The sequence below is a fragment of the Oryx dammah genome, unplaced genomic scaffold (assembly GCF_014754425.2).
Source record: "Oryx dammah isolate SB20612 unplaced genomic scaffold, SCBI_Odam_1.1 HiC_scaffold_3, whole genome shotgun sequence".
Taxonomy (NCBI): domain Eukaryota; kingdom Metazoa; phylum Chordata; class Mammalia; order Artiodactyla; family Bovidae; genus Oryx; species Oryx dammah.
The window spans coordinates 57,425,131-57,448,668 of record NW_024070187.1 but is presented as its reverse complement, the minus strand read 5'-3'; the positions used below and the strand labels follow the sequence as shown (position 1 = coordinate 57,448,668).

The following is a 23,538-nucleotide window of genomic DNA, read 5'->3' as shown; positions in this document are numbered from 1 at the left end:
TTTCTTCCTTATGACTTTTGGTTATCTCCTTTTACAACAACCTGCTGCCTCTGACCAATCAGTAAACAAGCTGGCTTTTAATAGCAATTAGCTATCACATGGTCTAAAGCAGCCATCTCCAATCTTTGTGGCACCAGGGACTGGTTTTGTGGAAGACAGTTTTTCCATGGCCTGGGGTGGGGGGGTTTAGGGTGTGGGTGAATCAAGCCCACTACATTTATCACGTACTTTATTTCTATTATTATGTCAGCTCCACCTCAGATCATCAGGCGTTAGATCCTGGAGGCTGGGGAGCCCTGGACTAAAAGTATTTCTTAGGAGCCTTTTGCACCTAGAACCATGCTGGCATTCAATAAAGCAAAATGTAAAGTCAAGATTCTTGTTATCCCGAAGTTGACAAGTACATAGTGAAACTAATCGTTCCATGGCATTAAACAGACAGCCTGATTCTTGGGAGCTCTTCCAGGATCAACACTCAGAAAAAGGAAATGCCTTAGGCAGCCTCTCAGTCAAATATTTCCTTTTCAGAGTACAGCAGCTCTTGGCCCCTTGCTTCCTCTGCTCCCTTAATCAGACTCCCTGGTAGTGAAGACCTACAAGTCCGGATTAATGGCGGGGGCGGTAGCAGTGTGGATGAGTTGCAGAACAGAAAGGTACCTTGCATGCTACTACTGGAATTTTCCATCTCCTCCGACAAGGAGACCATGAGCGGCTGCTGGAGGTGGCTGGTGTACATGAAGGGGACAGGCTGCACGACGACGGGCTGGATGACGGGCAGAATGCCCGGGCTCCGGATGCCGTGGCGGGACAGGGCTGCGGCCATCACCGGCGGCATGGACAGCGGCACGCTGAAGGGCTGCACACCGGGCGGCGGCGGCGAGTACTTCTTCCCGGGCGGGCTGGAGGAGGGCAGGCTGAGCCCAGGCGAGGCTCGCCTGTGCGAGGGCTGGAACTTCAGGGCGGACGGAGAGTTCCCGGCGGAGGGCGGCGAGCTCCGCTTGTTGACTGTGAGGTCCACCGGCTCCATCTGCATCCCGTGAGACAGGCCTTCCGGCGTCTGGAAGAACTTATCCGACAATGGCGTGGAGTAGATGACGCCATACTTGTTGGGCTTCATTGACTCCATGTAATTAGACGGGTATGACTATTAGAAAAGACAGAAACGTGTCAATGGACAGGTGTGTTTGCTTGAAACACGAAATAAGATGAAAATACACAACCAACAAGGCACATTCAGTTACATGGACTTTCATAAATGGTTTAGATTTAGATATATGCTTGACACTAAAAAAAAAAAAAAAAATACCATGAAAGAGTTGATCTAATAAATGTAGGCACTAAAGTTAACGTGGTAACTATGTCACAGACAAAAAAAATCTCAAGTTTAATTCTACAGTGATGGCCATATCCAATGTTAAGATTGATGATGACACCTGGAAAAATTCTAAAACAGGTTATAAAAGGCTTATGGGCCTTATCATTGGGAGTTGGGATTCACCAAGAACCAGCCAAGCCAAGGAACATTATTGCTTTTCTGATGGGGTTTCTTAATTGGCAGGAAATACCCTCCTTGGCTTTAGTGCGCTCCACCTGAGCAAAAAGACACAGAACATTTCCCATATGCTTGTGGATAACGCGGACAAACAGAGCCATGTGGTGGTGCCTTGGGATGCTCTCCAGCCACTGACCAATCCATGCTAAGGTGACCACGAATCCTGGCTTTAGTGCTAAATGTCCGACATCTGAGGAAATGCCTCAGTATCACGCAACTCAGGATGGCTAGTCACCCCCACACACTTATATACAGAAGGCCACCCACACAAAGGTGATTATGTCCTTGGCCCCAACTTGTTCAACGATTTATTTACAATTTGAGACACTGTAGAAGACGACTTAATCTCCAAATCTGAGGATGACACAGAACTATAAGAAAGAGCAAATAAGGACTTAACTAAGGACATGTGATGTTGGAAGGGACTTGCATACAAGCTGAGGCTTTGCCTTCTCTCCTTTCCACCTTGCTACTCCCTCATCAAGAGACTGGGGGACAACCTAACAAGATACTGGAGGTGAGATAATTAGTACCCTCCCAAATCTAAGATCTGTTCATAACTGACTTAACTTGTCTTCAAATACATTCCTTTCTTACAATATCAAGATAATGTAACTCTCATTTAGCAGGTTGAAATCTAAATCAATTGTAATTGCACACAATGGGTACTGTCCTTGGCCATGGAATTCATTAAAATTACTTCTATTCCTTAAGAAAAATTTAAAGTCTGTTGTAGAAGGCCAAAAAAAAAAAAAAAATTAAACTCAACATAAACCCTTTACTTGCATGCATTTTAGGGGAACATGTTTTCAGTGGTAACATGTCAAGTCTGCCTGCAGAGGATTACTTATATTTGAATGCTTGATAGTAAGGGTGAAAAATAACATACTGTGCCTCTCTCCCAGCTCTAAAATTCAATGCATTTGTGATTCTGAAGCAACACTAGCTCACAATGCAACTGAGAAGACCCATTAATGGGAACTTATAATTAAACCGCTTAAATGCACTATTAATTTCTGAACTTCCCTGGCCCCTTCAGTGGCCAGTAATATGAGTTATTAATAACTGTGGGACAGCAGTGGTTTTGACTGGGATTAGTATTGAGATCACACCCTTTCTTCTCTGGGCCTCATCGGGTGAATCTCCACCTGGCTATGCATCCAACTCATCAGTGCTGCTTTAAAATCCCATTCCTGCACTTTCAAAATAACTTTATGATGTTCAAAAGCAGTTCTATAAAAGAAGGCAAGAAAAATTACTATATAAATATTGACATGCAAGTGTCATGAGGATATGTCAAAACCTGTCAAGGAGGTATTGGATACTCATCTTCTAGGAGGCTGTGACCTTAAGATTAGAATTGGACTCAATGAGATGCCTACGAGACGAACTTAACACACACTGCGGTCCCGGAGTCTTTTCTTCCTGCTGTATACGACAGGTGTTTACTTCAGTGGACTTTGATGTTATCAGGTATTCTTCAGACTTTACTAAGCACACAGATTCACCCGGGAATCTTGTTAAAATGCAGATTCTAAGTTACTGGGGAATGACTCAAGGTGCCATAGATTGGCCTTGGACTAGCAGGGCTTTAAATGATGAGATATAGAATAAAAACACTAATTTTTATTACTAACATTTGGTAAATTATTTAAATGCAATTTAAAGGTGGGGAGGGAGAATTTTCATTAATAATACTGCTTAAAAACAAGGACATGAGGATATAAAATCAGGAAACACAAAACAAATTGTTGTTTTTAAAAATAGTTTTGAATTATGTATCGAAGATCAAATGAAGACTATTTTTACCTTTCTTTAGAATAAGACACACATAGGTGCAACATAAGGTGAGAGGCTCAAAATATACAGTAATATTAATATCCAATAGAGTTAAATTGAAATATTAAAATAGGCAAAAGCAAGAGGCACAAGGTTTGTGAACAGAAATTACACATTATGTACAATGAGGGCTTCAGGAAGTAATTAACTACAGGAGGAAAAAAGATTTCTCCTAGTTCTAAAGTTTAGCCAGCTTGATATAATTTTCTAAAGGGCAAAAGTTCTGGTACAAGAAACAAAAACTCCAGGAAATGGGAGGCAGTGTTCATTGTTTCTACTCACAGAAATGTAGCTTCTCCCTTATTTTCAGCCTTAGTCTTCAAAGACATCCCTATGACCTAGATTTTAATACCAAGTTATTGGCAACTACATCGGAAGCAAGAGGAGGACAAACTTTTCTTGCTGTCATTGCTGGATTTTTCTATCTGTGGGGTGAGTTTAAGGAAAGCAGGAATTTAGAACCTGGGGGATTTGCAAATTTAATAACAGTCTCAGGTTTCTCAAGCCATAAAGAAACAGCCACACAGAGCTGAATTTTATAAACATTATGCACAGTTTTGCTGAGAGTCTTCCCTCCCATGAATGCCCCCTGTCCCCTGGACATGTGGTCTTTGGAAGGCTCCAGAGCTAAAAGCAGGGGGGCTGTTTTGTGTGCAGGGGTACACAACTGAGTCCAGTGTTAACTATTTCTGGTCTGACTGCTTCGCCTAAGGGTGAAGAAATGTGGTTCTTCAAACTGTCTCACTAGCAAACTTCACAGCAATGTTTACCAGAACCTTCTATGAGGCATGTTCACTTTAATCATTTGGGTGGAGCACATAAGCCACTGCAATCAGCTTGCAACAATCCGGTTCTCCACAGCATAAGGACTGACACAGGGCTTGCCTGGGGTGTGTGCCTTGGGTGGATACACACTGGTAATAGTTGCTTCCTCTCTGTTCCAGAGCATTCCTGTGTTCTAATGAAGCAATGCAAATACGTGTGCCTGCACCAGCAAAATCCACATCAGCTGCAAGTAGTGATGAAGCAGAAAGAGGTCCTCTGGCCCCTCCTGGGCATCCATGGCCCTACCGACTCAAGCAGAGGTTTCCTCCACTCCTGACCCCCACTAAGGGCAGCAAGGGGGTTACTTTGCCAAAAGGTCTGCTGTTAAGAAGGGTTCTTTCCCTCTGTGGTAACATGCATTCAAGTATTCACCCCTCCGTGCCATGGGTTATTTACTTGTCGTGGGTTATTTAAGTGTCAGTGGAGTGGGAGATGATGGTCCAGCCCAAGTGCTCAGAGAACACTGGGTGAATGGACGATGTAAATCAACACGCTCTCTGAGCAAGTTTTTACCACTGACCAGGCTCAGCATAACGATTTTTTGATTCTCAAAAAAAATAAATAAATAAATAAATTTTTTTTAAGTATGATGAGGAAAAAGGCACCGGGTTTAGATAATTTTCCAATGCTATCACTTCCTATGAAAGTGAGAATTAATAGTTTCTCATTTTATTGGAAATAGTTTTGGTGAAGTTTTCCATTACAAGATGGTTTAAGTGGACGGAGTGACTGCATGAAACGTGGGTGAGTCTCTGTTTCACTATTCATTAATATGAAAAAAAAAAATGCGACCGTCCGTGACAGGGCGATGGCAAGTCAAAGGAATCTTCATACCAAGGGTGGAGTTCCAAGTGCAGGAAGGCGCGGTGCATTTATAAACAAGCTCTTTGGAAACAGCAAATGTCATGCCCCTCTGTGCAAACAAAAGTAGAAAGCTCTCTTTCTACCAGGCTCAGAAAAGTAATGAAAAGTTTCTGTTAGAACACGGCAGAGGGACTACCGATTTTAAGTACTTTTAATCTGTAAGGAGTCTGTTAGATGATAATTTTCATTAAAGAAAAAAATACACTTTCTTCAGAAGTAATCTTCCTTTAGGAACAGAAGAATATGAAGGGATACTTTAAAAAATTTTATTTTCTCATTTCCTGAATTAAATTCTAGTTTTCAAGCTCTTTGGCAGTACTGGTAAAAACAACTCCTTTACACGTGCATTTTATATACACCTGCCATTTCATGTTTTACATATAAGTATCTCCAATTTTATAAATAAAAAAAATTGGAGACTCAGGGAGCTTCTGATGGCTTTGCCAGCAACGCATTGACGGTAAGAAGCAGAGATCTACAGCACAGAATAGGGGGGTACTCTGCTCCCCTTTCTTGCAAATCTTAATAGGATCGACAATCCAAAGTCTAGTCTGCCTCAAGGTACAAGGTTTAGTGAACAGTATGAAGGTTTATACTTCACTAAGAGAAAAATGACATTTCCTCACTTTCTTTAAATTATAGCAAAACACCAACTAGGCAGATTATTTTTACTCTTCTTATCTTTTAGGGAAAAGGGGTGAGAGAGGTGAGTAAATCAGAGTAAAACATTTTTATTCATATGTGGAATTGAGGCAAAAACCAATCTTACATGTTACTGCTTCATGTTTAGAACACTGACCTGAATAAACAAAGACCTCAACCTTTTAGGTCAAAGGCAGAATGAAAAAGAGAAAAGGGAATAAAGGAACAATAAATCAGATTTCATATACTTCACCTATGAAGGTAGGAAAGATAAAATGTGAAGATTTAAGAGTGGAAACAAAGAAACTTCATTGTAAGGCCTGGAACTCTATTTTGGTGAAACAATATAATTAAATTCTATAAGCATCAGCAGAACTTGAAAACTAGAGCATGAAGGAGAAAAAGACCATTAATTGCAAAAATACTTCCACATATTTTAACTCCATGCATTAATATGTTACAGCATTACAAGTATAACTATTACAACAAATTCATTTTATTTCCTTTTTTTTCCAGCTAAGTACCTTTCCTTGTATGGTGAAGTTCATTTTAGCTTTAAATTAGGCTCTTGAGACACATTCTCATGCTTGATTAAAAGCTCTGGAAGTATACTGAATAGTAAAATGCATCACTGATGGGCCTCCATCATTTACCAAATTAATCATAGTCTCCGGTACTAAAACCCTATTCATATTTCAAGGATACAATTAATGAGAACATTTTATACCTTAATATTCCTCCAGTATGATCATGCAATAGTTGGGGGAAGGGGTTGATGACAAAATGAGTAACATTAGAAGCCAATTTAGCTTTTTGATTAATAAAATTCTTATTGCTCTCTTATTATCATATGGTTATACAGTTGTCGGGCAAGAATGTAAATGCTATTTCCTTAAAGCCACTCTGACTTAACTTTTCACTGTACACAGTGGTAAACACTAGCGCAGAAATCTCCATGGCAACTCAGTTCCAAGGGCCTTGGAGTGACCCCCGTGTCTCGTATAAACAGTTTTGGCAGGAACCTCCATAGTCAGCGCATAAGGATGATCTAATTTTTGCAAGCGTGTCATTACCAACCTTCAGAGCCACAATTCAGGCCAAGTTTTTCCCCTTGTGAGTATTTTCCAAGCCCGAGGAAGAAAAGAGCAAGACAGAGTTGAGAGCGTGGCCGTGTTATTTCATATTCACTAAACCAGATCCCCTCAAGTCTCAACCACTCCTGGCTTTGCAGTCGACACCTTTCTGTTGTCAGCCCTGTCCAACTTCCACAGTGCTGGTGTTGTACCTCTATAAACAACTGGACTCACTACTCCTTCCCTGGTGGTCGACAAGCATGAAGACCGGGCTAGCTTAGCACTAAAGTGTTGCAAGAGACGGTGAATGTAATTGCCTCCCAGCCACCACAGACTCTTCTGAGTGAAACAAAATTCCATTCTCAGGGTCAAGTTCTTTTGCTAGCTTCTCCCAAGTCGCAGCTCCACAAGGCTGCCTGCTTGGAGTTTAAGCAAATCATTTTATTCTTAATATATTTTTACATGCAAAATGATCAAGGATTTTTTTCTCCCAATTTTCATCTTTTTAATGAGTTTTGTGAAGGATATCCTAAGCACTATGTGAGGCAAAATAGAGTCTCTCTCTTTTTTTTGGCTTTCAATCAAAAAAAAAAAAAAGACCATTCACAAACATGTTTAAGAAACTCCTCTATATAGTCTGGGTGGTCATCTTGAGTGAAAAATACCTCTAAGTAAACTCACTTTCGATGAAGATTTCTTGAAGGTACATTTGGAAACTGTTTCCTAATCATGATACACATTGTGTACAGGTTTTTTTTTTTTTTTTAATGTTCCATATGCACATTAATTTTTTTAAACTAGTCCGGTCATTTTTTTTTCTTTTAGCCAAAATCAATAATCTTGAGAGCTCAGACTAAAGATCTGCTAACTAAGGGGTTTCTGTAAAACTATCTCTGTTGTGAGCAGATCTACCTGTGGCTCAAGTTCTGTGCTGATGACATCCTGGGGGTGGGTGGGGGACTGCGGAAAGAAAAAGAAAACGTGGATCCTGTTTAAAAAGTTTGCCCATCAAATGCCTGTCAAGTAATGAGTACTTTTAAGAAATAACACAACACACAGTAAAGTTATTACTACTTGGAATAAACAAGAGGTGTTTAGTTTTGGAAAACTTACCACCGAGACAGGGTCCATGGCCTCCTGCTTGACAGGGACTGGGTCAAACATGAGCATTCTTTTAGTTATGCTTTCTAGGGTGCTCTGGTGTTTAGCCTGGAAAACAAAACAAGGTGTCTGTCTAAATCCTGAGGTTACTTTCAATACAAACTATTGAAAAAAAAAAGTTTCCTCACCCTGCTTCTCTAGTCCTTCCTCTCCCCTGCCCCCAGAATGGCTGGAATTTGTTTTCCTTACCTATGAAAATGCCATTTTATATAATTAAGACCAGACTCCATGGTCATAACCAGGGGAGAGCCAACTGGCATTTCTAACTCAAATACAAAAACCCTGACGTTTCTGGAACAATAGGTACAGCCCTCCTGAGCAGCCAAGCTTGTTTAATAAGATTACTGTGAACTCAATAGTTCACATTATATACAAATGTTAAAAAAAGCTTTCCTTTCCATCTTATGTCATAAAAGAAAAATCGGAAAAATAAGGCAGGCAAAAAGACAACGTAGAAGCAGTTATCACAACTATCTTTGTTTTTATCCCCCCAAACTCTTTTTAAATGGATTGTAATATGCATACTATATAGTATCCATAATTTCAGGTAACAATTATTGGGAAAATGTTTCTTTTCTAGTAAGTATGGTTTCACACCATCAAGTTCAGTGTGTCACTGTGTGAACCAATCAGATTTTTTTTTTTACCGTGCTGAGCAGCTGGTGGGATCTTAGTTCCCCAACCGAGGATGGAGCCCGGGCCCCATGCAGTAGAGTGCAGTCCTCACCACTGGAGAACCAGGGAAATCCCCAGTCAGATTTTTTTAAAAATTCCTCTTACTGGGGAGATTGCTTCTAAATTTTCACTATTACAGACAGCAATCAGCATTTTAATATTTACATCTTTGTGCATGTCCTTAATTTTTAAGATAAATTTTATGAAGGGGAGTTCTTGAGTGAGAAGCATGTACATTCTCCAAAGCACCTACTGTATCATGCAGCAAAGATACTCTGTAATTGCCATCAACAAAACAGAACCTGTTTCCCAACATCTCTACTGGCCATGTGCATGATCATTTAAGAGAAATTAAAACCCCGCGCCTCTTACTGTTTTCTAAGTACTTTTTAAATATGAAGAATATTAGCTTGTATTCACCCTCAATTTCTCCTTATCAGGAAATAAGCCAATTTTTAGCCTAATGTAAAGACAATGTCCATCCTGACCCTGTTTGATCTTTCTCTTTTTCTTTTCTTATTCAAGTGTTATCCCTTTTCTTCCGTGTTCTGTACTAGTCTGCTATTAGTACAATATCATTCCAACTGCTTCCTCACAAGACAAAATACTCAGTCTGATGAACATTTATTAATAACTGCATTTCACAGGTTATGGAATTACTGCCCATGTACTACCCAGACCTTCAACAACTTGCTTCAGGCCCCTCTTATCCAAACTTAGGTTAAAAGTGAGGTCTTTATATATCACGTTTGTTTGGGTGGGAAGGTGAACGAGTTCTAGATGGAGTTCCACCTGAAAAAGGTATAGAAACCCCTGTATTTCAGTATTTAAACTCCCCATTCCCACACCTCCCTGATGGCAGTGCTGTCGTCCGTGACGTCCACGCTCTATGGGTTAAACTAAGATATATTCACACACAATTATAAAAGTAATACTGCATAGTTCTTGTGCTTCACTGCTTTGCTGAAGAAAGACTGTCCTGGGTCTCATGACAAGACATGAATATCATCATTAACTCAACATAAGGCCCTGATTTCAAAATTATATTTTCCTACATCACAGGACGTATTATAATCTGCAAACACAATCTGAAACCAGGCTGCTCAAATCAATGGTGCTACCACCCTCTTCTGTGTCCCAGTAAGAACAAACCCCATAGCCAGTGAAAAATGGATGATTTCATAATGAAGGATGAAAACCCCTTTTGTGTCTTGGGATCTATTATTAACCAGTTCCCAGCCTAGCAGCTGTACAGATGGATATGGTGCTAAGAATTGTTGTCCAGGGCCCTGGAGCAGACCATACACAAAAGATGTGAGATCGCTTGCTTGTATCAACGAGGTCAGATGATTCAGCAGCCTCGACCCATGGCTGGTCATCCTCCCCCAAGCTTTTAAAATTTAATTTACTCTTACAGATTCATCCACTCCACTAGAGAGTATCTTGCTGCAAATCCTTCTAAATAAAAGCACTCATATTCTCAGGGGTGTAGTGGAAGAGTTCTCATCTTGAAACTCAAGCAGGAGATCTGTACTTGACCCTCTCCATGGGGGAGTGGATGCGGGGAGGCCCTTTTTTACATGCAAAATGCAGAGGGCAACTCTTTTGTCTACTTCCTACAAGATTTATCTTCAAGGTTTTGGGGAAATTAGATGAGATTAAAAATAATAAAACCAAAAAAAAAAAAAGAGAAAAACTTTGTTCATCTGAATATGCACACAATTTTTGAATCTATAAAACTATACACACAGCACTAAATTTGTTGACTCTGATCTCTGGAACAATGTCAAGTACTTGCCTCTTTCCTAGAATATTTAGCCTTAGTGGTCAACACCACCCCCTCCCCAACACACACACCCTTAAAAAACTCAGACTAAATTCAGTTTTAAAAGTAATGGCTGCTTTCATCCTATCTGAGATCTCATACAGGACCCTGTCACTTGATAATCTCACCATCCCAATAGTTTCCTATCATCTCTACACCTTGCCTTACCTGGAATCCTTTACTACCAGTAGGAGCAGCACAGTGGAATTAAAGATGATGGGGTCTGGAGCTCATTTTGGTTTAAATCCTAACCCCATCATTTAGCTCATAAAGCCTTCTTCAAATGACTTTTTCAAATGTCTACAGCGGTAAGTACTGAACCCATTTAGAAATGAATGACACATTAAACTTGCTATAGTTTGTGTCATTTTAAGACATTAGTGAAATTACTTTCGTTAGTTTTTATGTTTTATCTAAATTTAAGGAAATTAGTGCTTTGAAACACTTGTAATCTTAAGAGAAAAATTCATCTAGCATAAAGCATCCCTCCTAACAAAACTGGATTTATTTTTCTTAAAAAGTAGTTGTTTTAAGGGTTGTTTATTTAGAACTTTACCTTGAAGAGTAACTCAATAACTGATGAAAGGATACTTCTCATACACAAAGATTTCAGCCAATAAACAAGTAATGATATTATAGAATTTAGAATACCTCATTTTAAAACTCCTAACTAAATAAAGCATCACTTGACAGTAAAAGATCTGTGCAAAATTCAAATATCACTGTGAACAGAACCACACTCACTGTCCACTCACATGTGTAACAGCACTTTGCTCTCAATCTCGTAGCTTCTAAAATGACTGATTATACTTTCAGTGATAGTTAAAGGCTATGGAGGACATATTTTAAAAAAAGAAATATAAGAAAAAGACACACCCTAACCTTTAACAAGGAATTCTTGGGAGAGATGGGGGCAGATTTATACATACCTGTGTGCCTATTTGTAAATTTATTAATTCTATAATTAAAACTTTTAACAAAAATAACAGGGAAGCTAAGCTAGAAGAAATTAAATTTAGAAAGAGACTCAAACACATTAATGCAAATCAGACTTTTGTTTATTTATTTGCACAAGTCTAGACTCTGGACCTACTGTTTCCATCTCTGAATGGACCACTTTTGCCACTAGCATTGACCTTATCTTTGGGTTCTGATCTAGAATAAGAAAAGAGTGACTGCAATGTCACTGAAGGGCCTTCCATATAATTCAGCACTGGAAGAAGTGGGGTCTCTAAATTTAGTGACTTTTGTTATGCATGGGCAACTCTGAGCTCTGGGGCTACTGAAAGTAAACTTAAAATGCTATAGAAAATCTATCACTGACAGCAGTTCCAAGTAAGACCATTAGGTGGCGAGCTAAAACAAGTATTTAAAGACTAGGACACAGGCAGTAAATTGAGTTTGCCAAAGTCAGGGTCTTTAAATCTAGTGGGTTTTAACTAGGCTCAGGAATTCTTATCACAGAGATTAGAAGGCCCCCAAAAGTGGTTCTGTTTTTCTTACAACTAGTTCTCAAGCATTAACAGGTTTTCATCTTAGTTGTGTTAAACTAGCTTAGGAGACATACATTCTAAACTAGTAATCCCAGGATAACAACACTGCATTTACAAGAGGGAAAAAACAGGCAAAACAGGTTTAAAAAAAAGTCTAAGTTATCAAAGTGCCTAAAAGCAAAAATATAGAAAATTGCCAAAATAATTTTCCATCATGGAACAAACATCTTCTCCCCCAACTGTTATTTTTTGCTGGGAAGGGCCAATACAGAATTTTCCTTCAAAAGGAAGAAACATTTTCCTTCACACTCTGCCTATGCTTCTGACTTTTTTCAGCTGTCATAAAAAGGCTCAGATTTTTGTCAAGATGCACAACTGCATGTTTATGTCTTAAGAAGCTTTGGTGAATCACTTACATGAAGTTTCACAAGCAATTATATAGTTCCCTCTCACATGGTCCTTTTCAGCCCTCCATGAGGCCTACTTGACAATTGCTTCATGAGGGTACAAATGAGCTGCAGAGCTTAGAAATACACACAGGCCTCAATGTAAGAGGTTATGCTGCCAGCCTCCTTTGAAAATGGCTTGTCTTGAAGCTATGGCACATTTTATTACAGAAACCACCTTATAAATAACTGGCCCTTCCTTAGAAGAATGGGGGAGGCGGGTGGGGAAGAAAGGGAAAGAGAGAGAGGGAGGTGTGAGGCAGGGGATGGAGGGGTTTCTGGAGAGAGAATGTATCTGAAATAAATTTCTTGGAGATCTATCAGGATTTGCTCTGACATTCTCCCTTCTCCTCTCCTGTCCAATGCACTCAAAGGGACCCTGGATCCTTCTCCCCGAGCCCAGCCTGACCCTAAGCTTCCAGACTACCTGCCTCCTTCAAAGCTGATCTTTCGTTTCCTAGCCGACCTCAGCCAGGTGTAAGGAGAAAAAAAGGATGGCCAAACCAGCACATCGTCTGTTAAGTTGCCCCTTTCAACCCATCAAGCCTCTGGGCTTTAAAGGAGGAAGCATGCTGCCTCCTTTCACCTCTCACTCCCAAAAGGAACTTCAGGGAAAAAATAAAAAAGACAAATTTAAAAAAAAATGGTGCGTGGCTGAGTGTGCGTGTGTGTGAGAGATTCTCGGTCAGGAGGAGGACCAGGGTGGGCAGGTAACATCCCTAAACTTCCTCTCCAAAGAAACTTTTCTTTCTTTACTTTTGTACCCTAACTCTTTCAAGAGCTCCAAGGAGTTGCGTATTTAATGGCAGCTGCTCTGGCCAGAAATCCAAGGGGCCGGGCAACAGATGGAAGTGGACATTTCTAAGTCAGAGCCTCCTTTCAGAGCAGCTGAACGCTGGTACCTACCTGGAAAGGCATCTTGTTTTCATGTCACTCGCTGATTTTTCTCCTACCTCAGTCTTCTACTGTTGGTGTGAAAGGAAAAAAAATTCCGTGGAACACTTCTAAATCTTTGCCCCTCATAAATTAGTTATTTTGCATCAAAATGTTTTGTAAATGGGAAAGAAGTTAATTATTTAGTTTCAGATTAAATATAATGATCCATGAGCAAACAATCCGCCCTCTCTCCTCTCTGGGCTAACAAGCCACCCAATTTTACTTTCCTGCCTCCACCCATCTGCTCCACCCTATGGAGAGTTGCCAAGGCAGTCCAACTTGTCCAAACAGGACATGGCTTCAGATAAGATTCTGCCCACACCCTGTACTTCAGAAAGACCAAGTGAAGCAATTGATTTTGCATGTAAATAAGGACAGGTGCAAAGGTAACAACCAAGTGAAGTCCCTCCACTTTTCCAGACTAGGGCCCAGCAGAGCAGGGGTGGGGGCGGGGAGACACAAACCCATATCCTTTAGGTGAACTCTCAAGTTCAATGCCACTTAGTTAGTGGCCTACCACATCTTTCTTAAAGCAATTTTAGCGAACACTAGTCATTTTCCCTATTAAGGTTATGTACGCAGTTTTCCTCCCCATGCCGACAATTTTTGTTTTTTAGTTTTAAGGGCCAGCGACCCCAACTCGGTTGAAAAGCACCCCTAATGCGTAATCCTGCTGTGTACATGGCTTACACAGCCTGCCTTGGCCCTGAGTTTTCTCCTGTGATGTGTTATATAATCAAATCCAGAAGGGCTGTGTGAGGCCACTGCCTCTCCACCGGGCGCCCTATCGCTGGAGACCCACCCCACTCCACCCTGAGGGGCCTCCACCCACGGGGCCCCACCCTCGGAGTGCGAGGCTGGGAGGGACCAATTGGCTCCAGCCAGCTGCCAGTTCCTGGAAATTCCGGCCTGAGCAGCGATGGCTGGAACCTTGCAAATAACCAGAAAGAGGCGGCATTGCTTGCCCCAGCTCCTGAGGATGTCACTAAAAGCTGCACGGAACCTCTGGATGCGCACACGTGAGCTGTTGCTGACCACTCCCTTCAGAAGCTAACAAACAGAAAGGCACTGCTGTGTGAGAGAATTCAACATGCCCCACCCAAATCCTCCTTGTCCCCAAAAGGCTGCGCCCCACATCTGCCTTATCTCCTGGCCACTCACCTCATCTTTCAAGCTTCCCTCACCAACTTCTCTATTTCTACTATTGCCGTGGCCAGGCTCTCAAACCTCAAGACTGTGTTACTGGGTCTCCCCTCCATGGGACTCCTATGCCTGCCCCTTGGACCCTCCAAGCCATTCTGACCACTCCTCCCCCCGACCTGCCACTTGCCACCTATCACAAAGCCCTCTTCTCAGTGAGTCTTTTCCAAACTCCCAAACTTTCCTCCAAGGGACACCCTTAGGGCTTGGAGGGCAGGTTCAAGCACCATGGCTCAGCGCCCCCTTTCCTACCAGCTGCCCCCCTGCCCCACCAGGAGCCCTCCACGCTGACTTCCCCCTCCACTCAGCCCCCTCCCCAAAGCCTTTGTTCAGTTTTGGCCCCGACGCTGGGCAACCAGTGTGGAATGCCCATCCCCTTCCGGCTTATCTAAATCCTACTAATTCTTCAAAGACCAGCTCAAGGCCCTTCCCACTCAGTGCAGCCAGCTGATTGCTCCTGGGCCCGTCTTACCTAGATAGGTGGGCCTTTCTACCTTTCAAATAGGCTGTCCAAGACCACCACCAGGATAGGCAGCACCTGAGCATGGGCTTACTTCACAGCTCCTTAGAGGGGTTCCCTTCCTGCTCCCCAACGGAGATCAGGCATACCCGCTAAGTCAAGGTTTTGCCAGGCATAAGGAGTGGATGTAAAAGCCCTGAGCTATAGGAGTCTCAGTCACTTCCCTTTCTCTTTAAATGCACTTGAAAATCTCCCTCAAAAAAGTTAACAGGAGTGAGGGGGAGAGGGGGCCTAACTTAAAGGAAATCTATTAAATGAAACTTCCTCAAAACACCTATTGCTCCTAACCATAACCCTTTGCTTTTTATTACTCACCCAGAGAGCTCTTCTAAACAAGTCTAGTGTCAAGGTCTTAAGGACGGGGGCGGGGCGGGGTGGGGTGGGGTGGGGTGGAGGACAGTGAGAGAAAAGAATGTGGTAACTTGAAGTGTGTGTGCATGTGTGTGTGCATATGTGTGTTAACAAACATTAGGTTGTTTTGTTTCAATGCTACTTCTATGGACCAAATCACCACATCCACAACGGCACTCTCCAGGTCCCATTCTTTACAAGGACTGTTGTCATTTCATGCCTATGATATGGGGAGGGTACTACCTTCTCATTTTACTGCTGAAACAGAGAGGTAAAGCAATCTGCCCAAGATCACACAGCTGTTAGAGGGGTAGAGCTGGGATACAAACCCAAAGCAGTCTGATTTCAGGGCTGGTGGTGACGTGGCTCTCACTTCCACTGCCTCCTGCAACAGGGCACGACCCACAGCTAGAGTGGAATGAAGAGTTCTGCAGGCAGGTCCATCCATTGTGGATCCGGAGCCAGGGGCAGTGGATGTATGGCAGTGGCGACCACAACTCCTGCCTGCTGGCCCCTGCTGCCTCCCCCTCTCTTGAGTGGAGGCTTGGATGCAACATCAAAAGACGGGAGTCTGAAGGCCCCAATTTAGGCAAACTATTCTTCCTGGCCAATGCACCTGCGATTGGTCCATAAAACTGCTCAGAAAAAATTGGCAGCTTCACCCAAGTAAATACGGAAATCCTCATAATAACTGTACAAAGGTGGAAGGGTCAGGTCCTCACCCCCATTTTAGAAACGAGGAAATGAAGGAACAGAGGTGAAATGAATGACTCGCCCAAATTCGCCGAGCTGGTGGGAGCTGCAGCCAAGAACAGAAGTGTGTCTGCTGCAGAGACACAGAGACACACTGCTGCCTCTTTCTGTTCTTCTGCTCCACTTTGTGCTGTGGGACCGACTTTGAAGTCAAATCATCTTATACTTGGGCATTCCCCCAGGGCCGGCAGCGCGTGGGATTTGTGTGCTGCTGCACTGGTCCATGGGAGGCAGTGCCATGGGGAGGTTCTGGCTGGCAATTATGATTTCAAAATGACTTTTCAGGTTAGATCACTTGGGACCTACTCCATCCTTGTGGCACAGCTGAGAATAATGACCACACGCAATCTGAGATTAGCTCTAATGAGTAGGTGCTCAATAAATACTTGTGGGATGAATACATGAATGGATGTCAAACTACCTTTCTCATATGCTAGGATGAAATGAAGGGCAAGGGCCTAAGAGTGACTGTACCTCAGGTGTCACACAAGGAGAATCTGCCCAGGGGCCAGTGGTACTAGTCTGAAAATCATCTTCTGAAACACAAAGTAAATGTGAAAACTGTCGCTTGGGGAGACAAAGCACCCTTGGCTTGGAGAACTGGAATAGGAACTTGAACTTACTAATGAAAGCGGTTCTGGGGCTCAAAGCTTCGTAAGGGACCAGGGTGTATAGTGCAAGAACAGATAAAGGAGGGGATTTCAGTGATCAGACTCAGAGAACAGTAGTTAAGAGAACTATGCTAGCTCTAGTTCTCTAGTTCTCTCAACTAGAGCATATGGGCCAAAGGAGAAAAACCCCACACTGGATCACAGGTCGCTCTCCTGGGTAGAAGGCACTGACCTTAGTGTCCGCTGGATCTCTTCTGTCTGGATTTGGCCAAACTCCACTGATCTGGTCTGAGACTAGCTCCAGGCCATCCCTGGAAAGCCCCAGGCCTTCCAGAGATTGGCCACCATCTTGGACATGTCCCAGATTAAGCTGGTCCTCCTGAAAGGGGGCTGCTTCTCAAGGGAGCACCCCCTTCCCAGGAGAGGGTAACAGCGAAACCCAGGGTTACATAGAAGCTAAAGGGCCATGTAAGTGAGTACATTTAGTCTCTGGCTCCCCTTAATAATGAGATGGGGAAATGGTAATGTATTCGACCTGCCAACACAATGGAATGAGTTTCTAATCGCTCTAGGAACCTGCTTTGCTAGAGAAAGGACCTTACTATTTATTAAACACTCTGACCAACAGACACAAAATACACTAATAGTTTTTTCCAATGTGCCATTAAACTATGGTGACAATCCAGAGAAAGCAGAGCCAGTTTTTGCTTTGGGAGAAAACAGTCTTAGTTCTGGTTGAGAAACCGCGTTTGTAGTATTGTATCTCTTTTATTGCTACTTAATTTCAAGGAAGGAGAGTTGAGGGGGAAGCAGGGCTCCCTCCCTTTAAGACAATGCCCTCCCTTATCAGGGCAGACTGCCGTCTGGTTTCCTGTCTCCAGCGCAGGCATTACTGTTTGAGATGAGAAACCGGGTCTAATAAGGGGACAGATCAAGCTTGAAAATGAGAATGCTAGAAGTCACCACAATCCCTTCCTTCCAACTCACTCTAACACGAATTCTGGCTGGAATACTACCAGATACCAATTGTTTTATGACTCCAGGGATTTTCTTTTTTAAAGTTAGCACCATAGATAACTGAAGCACTTCAGAAAGAAACCCAATTTTCAGAATAATGTAATTTCTGGTATTTAAAGGGTGAGGTTGCATTTATTTATTTTTCTTAAACACAACCGGGTGTGAAAACAGCAAGAAATGCCACTTTAAGATAGCTGTTCATTTTATAGCAAAAATGTTGATTTGCACACACAAAGAAGGCAAATATCTAAAGAAGGGGATGGAGGTAGATGACTTACATGGCTCAGAGACTCCCTTCTCTACGGAGACCTTCCACCCCTGCCCCACCACTTTTTTTTGGTGATTATAACAACTATCAGAGTGGCACAATTTTCCCTAATTGTTTAGCTTACATTTAAAAGCTTGCAGAATACTTCCTGATAGAATAATATTAGATTCTAATCATCTTTATTAACCACCTCCCTCTCCCCATAAATAGGGAGGAAAGAATGATTTGAGAGTAAGCCAAATAAAGACTCTATCTACCAAATCTAGTTGGATTGTTAACAACTTTGGAGCTAAAATAAAAAATCTTACTTCAATTTGGGTTACTTATGAATTCAGTTTAAAGATCTGTTGTCCTATAAGCAACTTAATATCCCAAGTCTGATTCCTCCAAAGAAGAAAGGAAAAATCTTATTGAAGTTTTCCAAACTGCCATCTTTTTTTCATGGAAGGTTATCAATATCCTACTATTTGACTCTAGCAGCTTTCTTAATATCATACTGTGTATTTTCCTTTTTATCCATCAAGGAAAAATGTGATGGGTTGAGATGCTAAAACCAAAACATTATGATGATGATGATGATCACCAATTTGGGGAAAGAATATGGCTACGGCCTGATGTGCTGCCTCAGAAACTTTTCCCATTAATTCCATTAGAGAACACTGTAGATAATTCCTCTAGATTTTAGAGAAAATCCCCACATAAGAAGTTTAAGGGAGAAAATTGCCGAAAAACTTTTATTTTCCAACCATTGTATGCAAACTTTATTTCTGGAGAACCAAGAGAAAAATAGTTTGTTAAAGTAGGTTTTAAATAGTTAACCCAGAAATCTGCTTACTCACAACTGACAGAATATACCAAAGAAAAAAGGGGGTGGGGTGGGGCAAGAGATTATGAGAAAGTTGCTATTGTAAAACAAAAACAAAGAGCATTCTCCTTCTGTTTTCAAAATATTAGGTTAAACATTTTCAAACTATCATTAAATGAACTTATTCCAGTTCTCCTTTTCTTTGAGCTTTTTATTCTTAAAACAGTTTGGAAATCAGATGTAGGATACAGTAAAATCTTTGTCCTTAAAAAGAAACAATCCTGAAGTGCTCTCAATACATCCTACAATTTGTTTCAATACAGTTTCTCCCTTAAAACATAAGCAAGACTTCTTTTAAGTCAGTAAAAGCAGTCCAAGCCCGCTTGAGTCATCTGCTCAGTGAAGCCTCCTATGCCTAGTGTCCAGTGGTAAATGCAATATAGGCCACAACCCTCAGATCCTGCTAGATCTTCTGAACTGTAAGGTGTAACCTCATCCAAAATTGACAGCTCCAGGGTAGAATGCCTATCGCCAAGCCAATACTCAAAACAAGAAGGAAAAACAAACAAAACAACCTTCTTTAGATTTCCAGCCAATACACACACACATAGTTCTTGAAATTGAACTAATAAACTAAAAAAAAATGTAAAATTACTTATTCACCCATATAAACACATTGGAGCAAAGGGTGTATGTAAAAAGGTTAACTGACTTTTGTCATTATGACATAACACAGGCATCTTAGGCAATCCTAAGTGTGTGGAGACATGATAACTCCCTGGGTGGGGACAGGGAGTTTAAGGGCAGGGACCATGGCCTGGTCTGGGCTACTGATCTACCAGAAAACAGCCTGAAACAGGAAAGAGCACACATATGCCACTTGGAATGTATGACGCAAACCCCAGCCTTGAAACAAAGAACAGGAAACAGCTCTGCTGGCTGTGCTGGAGAGAAAGCACAGAGAAACATTTAGCCGGCCCTCCCTGACCCTATATTCATGAGCAGCTGGAGTTTTTTAAGACAACAACAGGGGGGTGGAGGTGTTTGTTCTATGGGTGTGAATAATAACACCAGCTTCATACAGGAGACCTGCCCTATTTACAAATAGGAGCTTCCACATACAGTAAACATCATAAGTGAACATGTGATTTTATCATATTCAAGCAGCAGCAACCTTCCTAATTAACACCAGCCTCCCTGCCAATTCCTTTTGTCTCTTTCTCCCCCATCCCAATGGCTGGTCTCTAGCTACAGTCAAATTCTGGGTTGGGGTAATACATACTGCACAGTCTCAGAGCATCAGGAGGAAACGGAGAGAGCACTGCAGCTGAGAATTCAGACGACACTGGGTCATCCCACATAACTGAACGGGACCAATTTTAAGTGTTCCTGAGCCACAGAACTAAATCTCAAGACAAAGAGTGTGGAGATGTCTAAAGTCATCCCAAATTTTCAGTCTTTTTCAACTGCAGAGTTACAAAGATATTTGCACACCGCTGCACATCTGTTCTACGTGTACACACATCTACAGAAGTCCACCTTGAGAATGCAATTCTGTTCCTGAAATTTCATTTAATCCAACTGAAAAATTGTTATACAATCTGTAGAACAGAGTATCGATTTTTATAAGATGTTCTAAAATGTCTATTTTCCTTTCGGCATTTGTAAGGTAGCAAAATCCATTCACTAGCCCTTTCCCCATTATTTCTCTTTATTTTGTTAGCCAGTACTGTTTAACTAGGTTCCCATTAGCAGAGATTTAAGAATCTGTGTGTAGATATAACTACAGGTAAAAAGGAAAAAAGGAAAAAAAAAAAAGGCATCACTGTGTCCATAGCAACCAGAAGGTTGGGTTTTAATTTAGAAACTTTGCAGTGAAAAAAACAATAGCTTTCTCCAAAGCTATGTTGCCATGTTTTACATCTGACAAGGTTCTGTGGTCTAAGCAGTTAGTTTTGTTATTCTCACGTTAGGATTTTCATACTTGCATTTTCCTTCAGGCAGGTAGAATGCTCCTTATAGTCTATTTTCATTGACCTCACCCATGGTACATTAGGCTGCTTTTTTCTAACAGTTCTGCAGCAAACCCCACTGACTGTAGAAATTGAGATATCAGCTTCTTTAGGGAACTGAATGAATCAAACATCCCATTTAAGGTTTCTGTGAACAGAATAAAGTCAACTTCCATACCCCATGTTTCAAGCCACAGAAGAAACACATCCACTCTTTAAAAAATACTACCAACTCACAAAATTTTCAAGATGTTAGTGTCATAAAATTGTTTTTCCCCTAAAAGCAAGTCTTCTCTTGGGTTATGCAGATTATCATCCGGAAGAATTACTCTTAAAAATGCTCCTCAAATTCATACATACAAAGCACTCAGAAAAGGACGGCACAAAACTGTTCTGTGAAATAACCTATAATGAACAACTGCCTTCTACCCTACTTGATTTTGCTTAATAATTAGACACCAAATCTAAATGAAGTCAGAATACCACTTCACACTTTTCTCTATACACCAGACTCTTCTGAGAATATAATCAATATGTTTAAAACGTCTTGGATGACCTATCGAAAAATACATTCTGAGTCAGTAAAAAACAAATTCAGTGTACAATGTTTATTTCAGTGAAATACAAGAAGGTGAGCAATTACCAATTTCCCTTTAACCTGGCTTAGGAAAAAAGGGTCCCATTCACACGGTCTTCATCTAGTTTTATATACTGCTGTAAAAGTGGAATACTGTTGTCACTTTTATCTGCCAAAGAAGTAGCTATGACAATTCCAGGTATTGTCTGCTATCTCCAAAGGTAGGTCCCAAGCGTCCAGGTCCAGAGATCCCTCCCTCGGCCCCCACCCGGCTCGGGGCCCTAACACTGCAGGCAGTCGCCTAAGGCGTTCTTCGCCTCCAGCCACGCTGCAATCCTTCCTCCAGACACTGCGGCAGGTTCTCTCCTTGCACCCGAGGACGACTCTCCAAACCCGGCCAGCTCTTTCCCCTGCCCTCAGGGATCCAGACGCCCTGGCCAGCTCCTGGACTCCAGGACCGAGAATGGGATGCTCCCTCCACTCCCGATCGCCCCAAGTTTCTTCCCAGAGGGCCCGCCAGGCTGCTCCAAGTTTGCTCCAGCAACGGGTGAGCGGCAGCGCGCCCGGTCCGAGAAGGGGGGCGGCAGGGGGCGCAGGCGGGGGGCGGGGAGGGGGAGGGTGCGGGGGGTGGGGGGCCAGGAGGGGGAGGAGCAGGAGCGCGCGGCCTCGGCGCTACCTTTTTCCAAACAACGTTGCCACACGCGGAGAACACTGAGATTTCTGGGGCTTTGGAGGGAATCGCGAGCGGGCAGGCGGGAGGCGGTCGGGGGACCACACAGGTGAGGCCCCGCCCGCGCCCTATCCCCGGCCGCGGCGGGCGCCGCTGGCCTTGCTCGTCGCTCCCGCAGATCTGCACGGCGGTTCTCCTCAATCCCACTCTTTCCACCGCTAAACCCGGGGGCCCCCTCCCCCTCGCCTCCTCTTCTACCCCCGCCCCCGGCTGCGAGGAGCTGTTGCACTTTCCCAAGCCCGGGGGCGCCCCCACCTCCGCGTTGCACCCCCAGCCCATTCACCGCACGTCGGGCCCCCCCGCCGGGAAAAAAAAAAAAGGAAACTGGACTAGCCGAAAAGGGGGGCAGCGGGAGTCGGGGCGAGAAGGAAAGGTGAGAGAGAGGGGACTTACTTTTCGAGGCGCGGTGCTGAGCGCTGCAGGCGAGAAATAAAGGCCCGGATCCGGGCTGCCTGGAACCCCGCGGATGCAGTGGTGTCAGCGCTCCAGTACGGGCGGCGGCCGCAGGGGACAGGGACGGGGACAGGCGCGCGTGCGGCGGGCGCGGCTCGGCTCGGCGGGCGCTCGCGCTGCGCTCCGGCTAGGGCCCGGGCTCCGCGCGGCTCCGCTCCTGGCTCCCCTCTGGCTCCTGGCACCAACTCCGGGCAGTCACATGACGCCGGCGCCGCTCGCTCTGCGAGCCTCCCAGGGCTGGCGGGGTAAGTAGAGGCTGGGACCCGGGGTGGGAGGGTCAGGGAGGGGAGAGGGAGCCGCCGCGGCCGCCCGGGCTGGGCGGGTCCCCACCCACTTGGGTGGAGGCAGCCGCCGGAGGGGTCGGCCGAGTCACTCGCGCAAACACGCACCCCGCCCTGCGCCCTTCCCCCGCCACCCCCGCCTCCCGCGCCGCCTCCGCCCCGCCCCGCCCAGTCACCCGGGGACGGCCTGACAGACACTCATTATTCCCCGGAGCCGGGCGCCGCCCCGCCGGCCCAACCTGTCCCGCGAGGCGCGGCGCGGCCGTGGGGCTGGGCGTGCGCGGCCCCCGCCCTCCGCCTCCCCCTCCCCCCCGGAGTCCCCGCCCGCGCCCCCTCCCGGCGCCCTCCGCCCTCGGCCCAGGAGCCCGCGGCCCCGCCCGGCCCGGCCCCGCCGCCGCGCCGCCGCCCGAGCCCGGGGGGAAGGAAGGGCGGCGCTGGCCGCTCCGGGCGTCACAGGGCAGCAGCCTGCTGCGCCGCTTCCAAGACACACAGCCGGGCTCGCGGGCGAGCCGAGGCGGGGGCCCTGAGGCGGTCGGGGCCATCAATCAGATGGCTCCGGCGGGAAGGGCGGCCCCGGGCGCGGTGGGAAGGGCTGGGCCCAGTGGCCGGAGCGGACAACTCTCTTAAAG

General features: G+C 44.0%; 1 protein-coding gene across 1 annotated transcript in view; it reads right to left on the bottom strand.

Moving 5' to 3' along the window:
• The window catches only part of KLF3 (Kruppel like factor 3), a 35,610-nt gene extending 12,716 nt beyond the window's left edge, over nucleotides 1–22,894 (bottom strand). Inside the window, exons 1-3 of the mRNA XM_040238010.1 lie at nucleotides 22,569–22,894; nucleotides 7,909–8,004; nucleotides 658–1,144 (exon numbers count right to left, since the gene is read on the bottom strand). Of these exons, the coding sequence (XP_040093944.1) occupies nucleotides 658–1,144; nucleotides 7,909–7,965 (544 nt within the window). The 5' untranslated portion in view covers nucleotides 7,966–8,004; nucleotides 22,569–22,894. The remainder of the gene's footprint in view (nucleotides 1–657; nucleotides 1,145–7,908; nucleotides 8,005–22,568) is intronic.
• Between the last annotated feature and the right edge of the window lie 644 nt (nucleotides 22,895–23,538).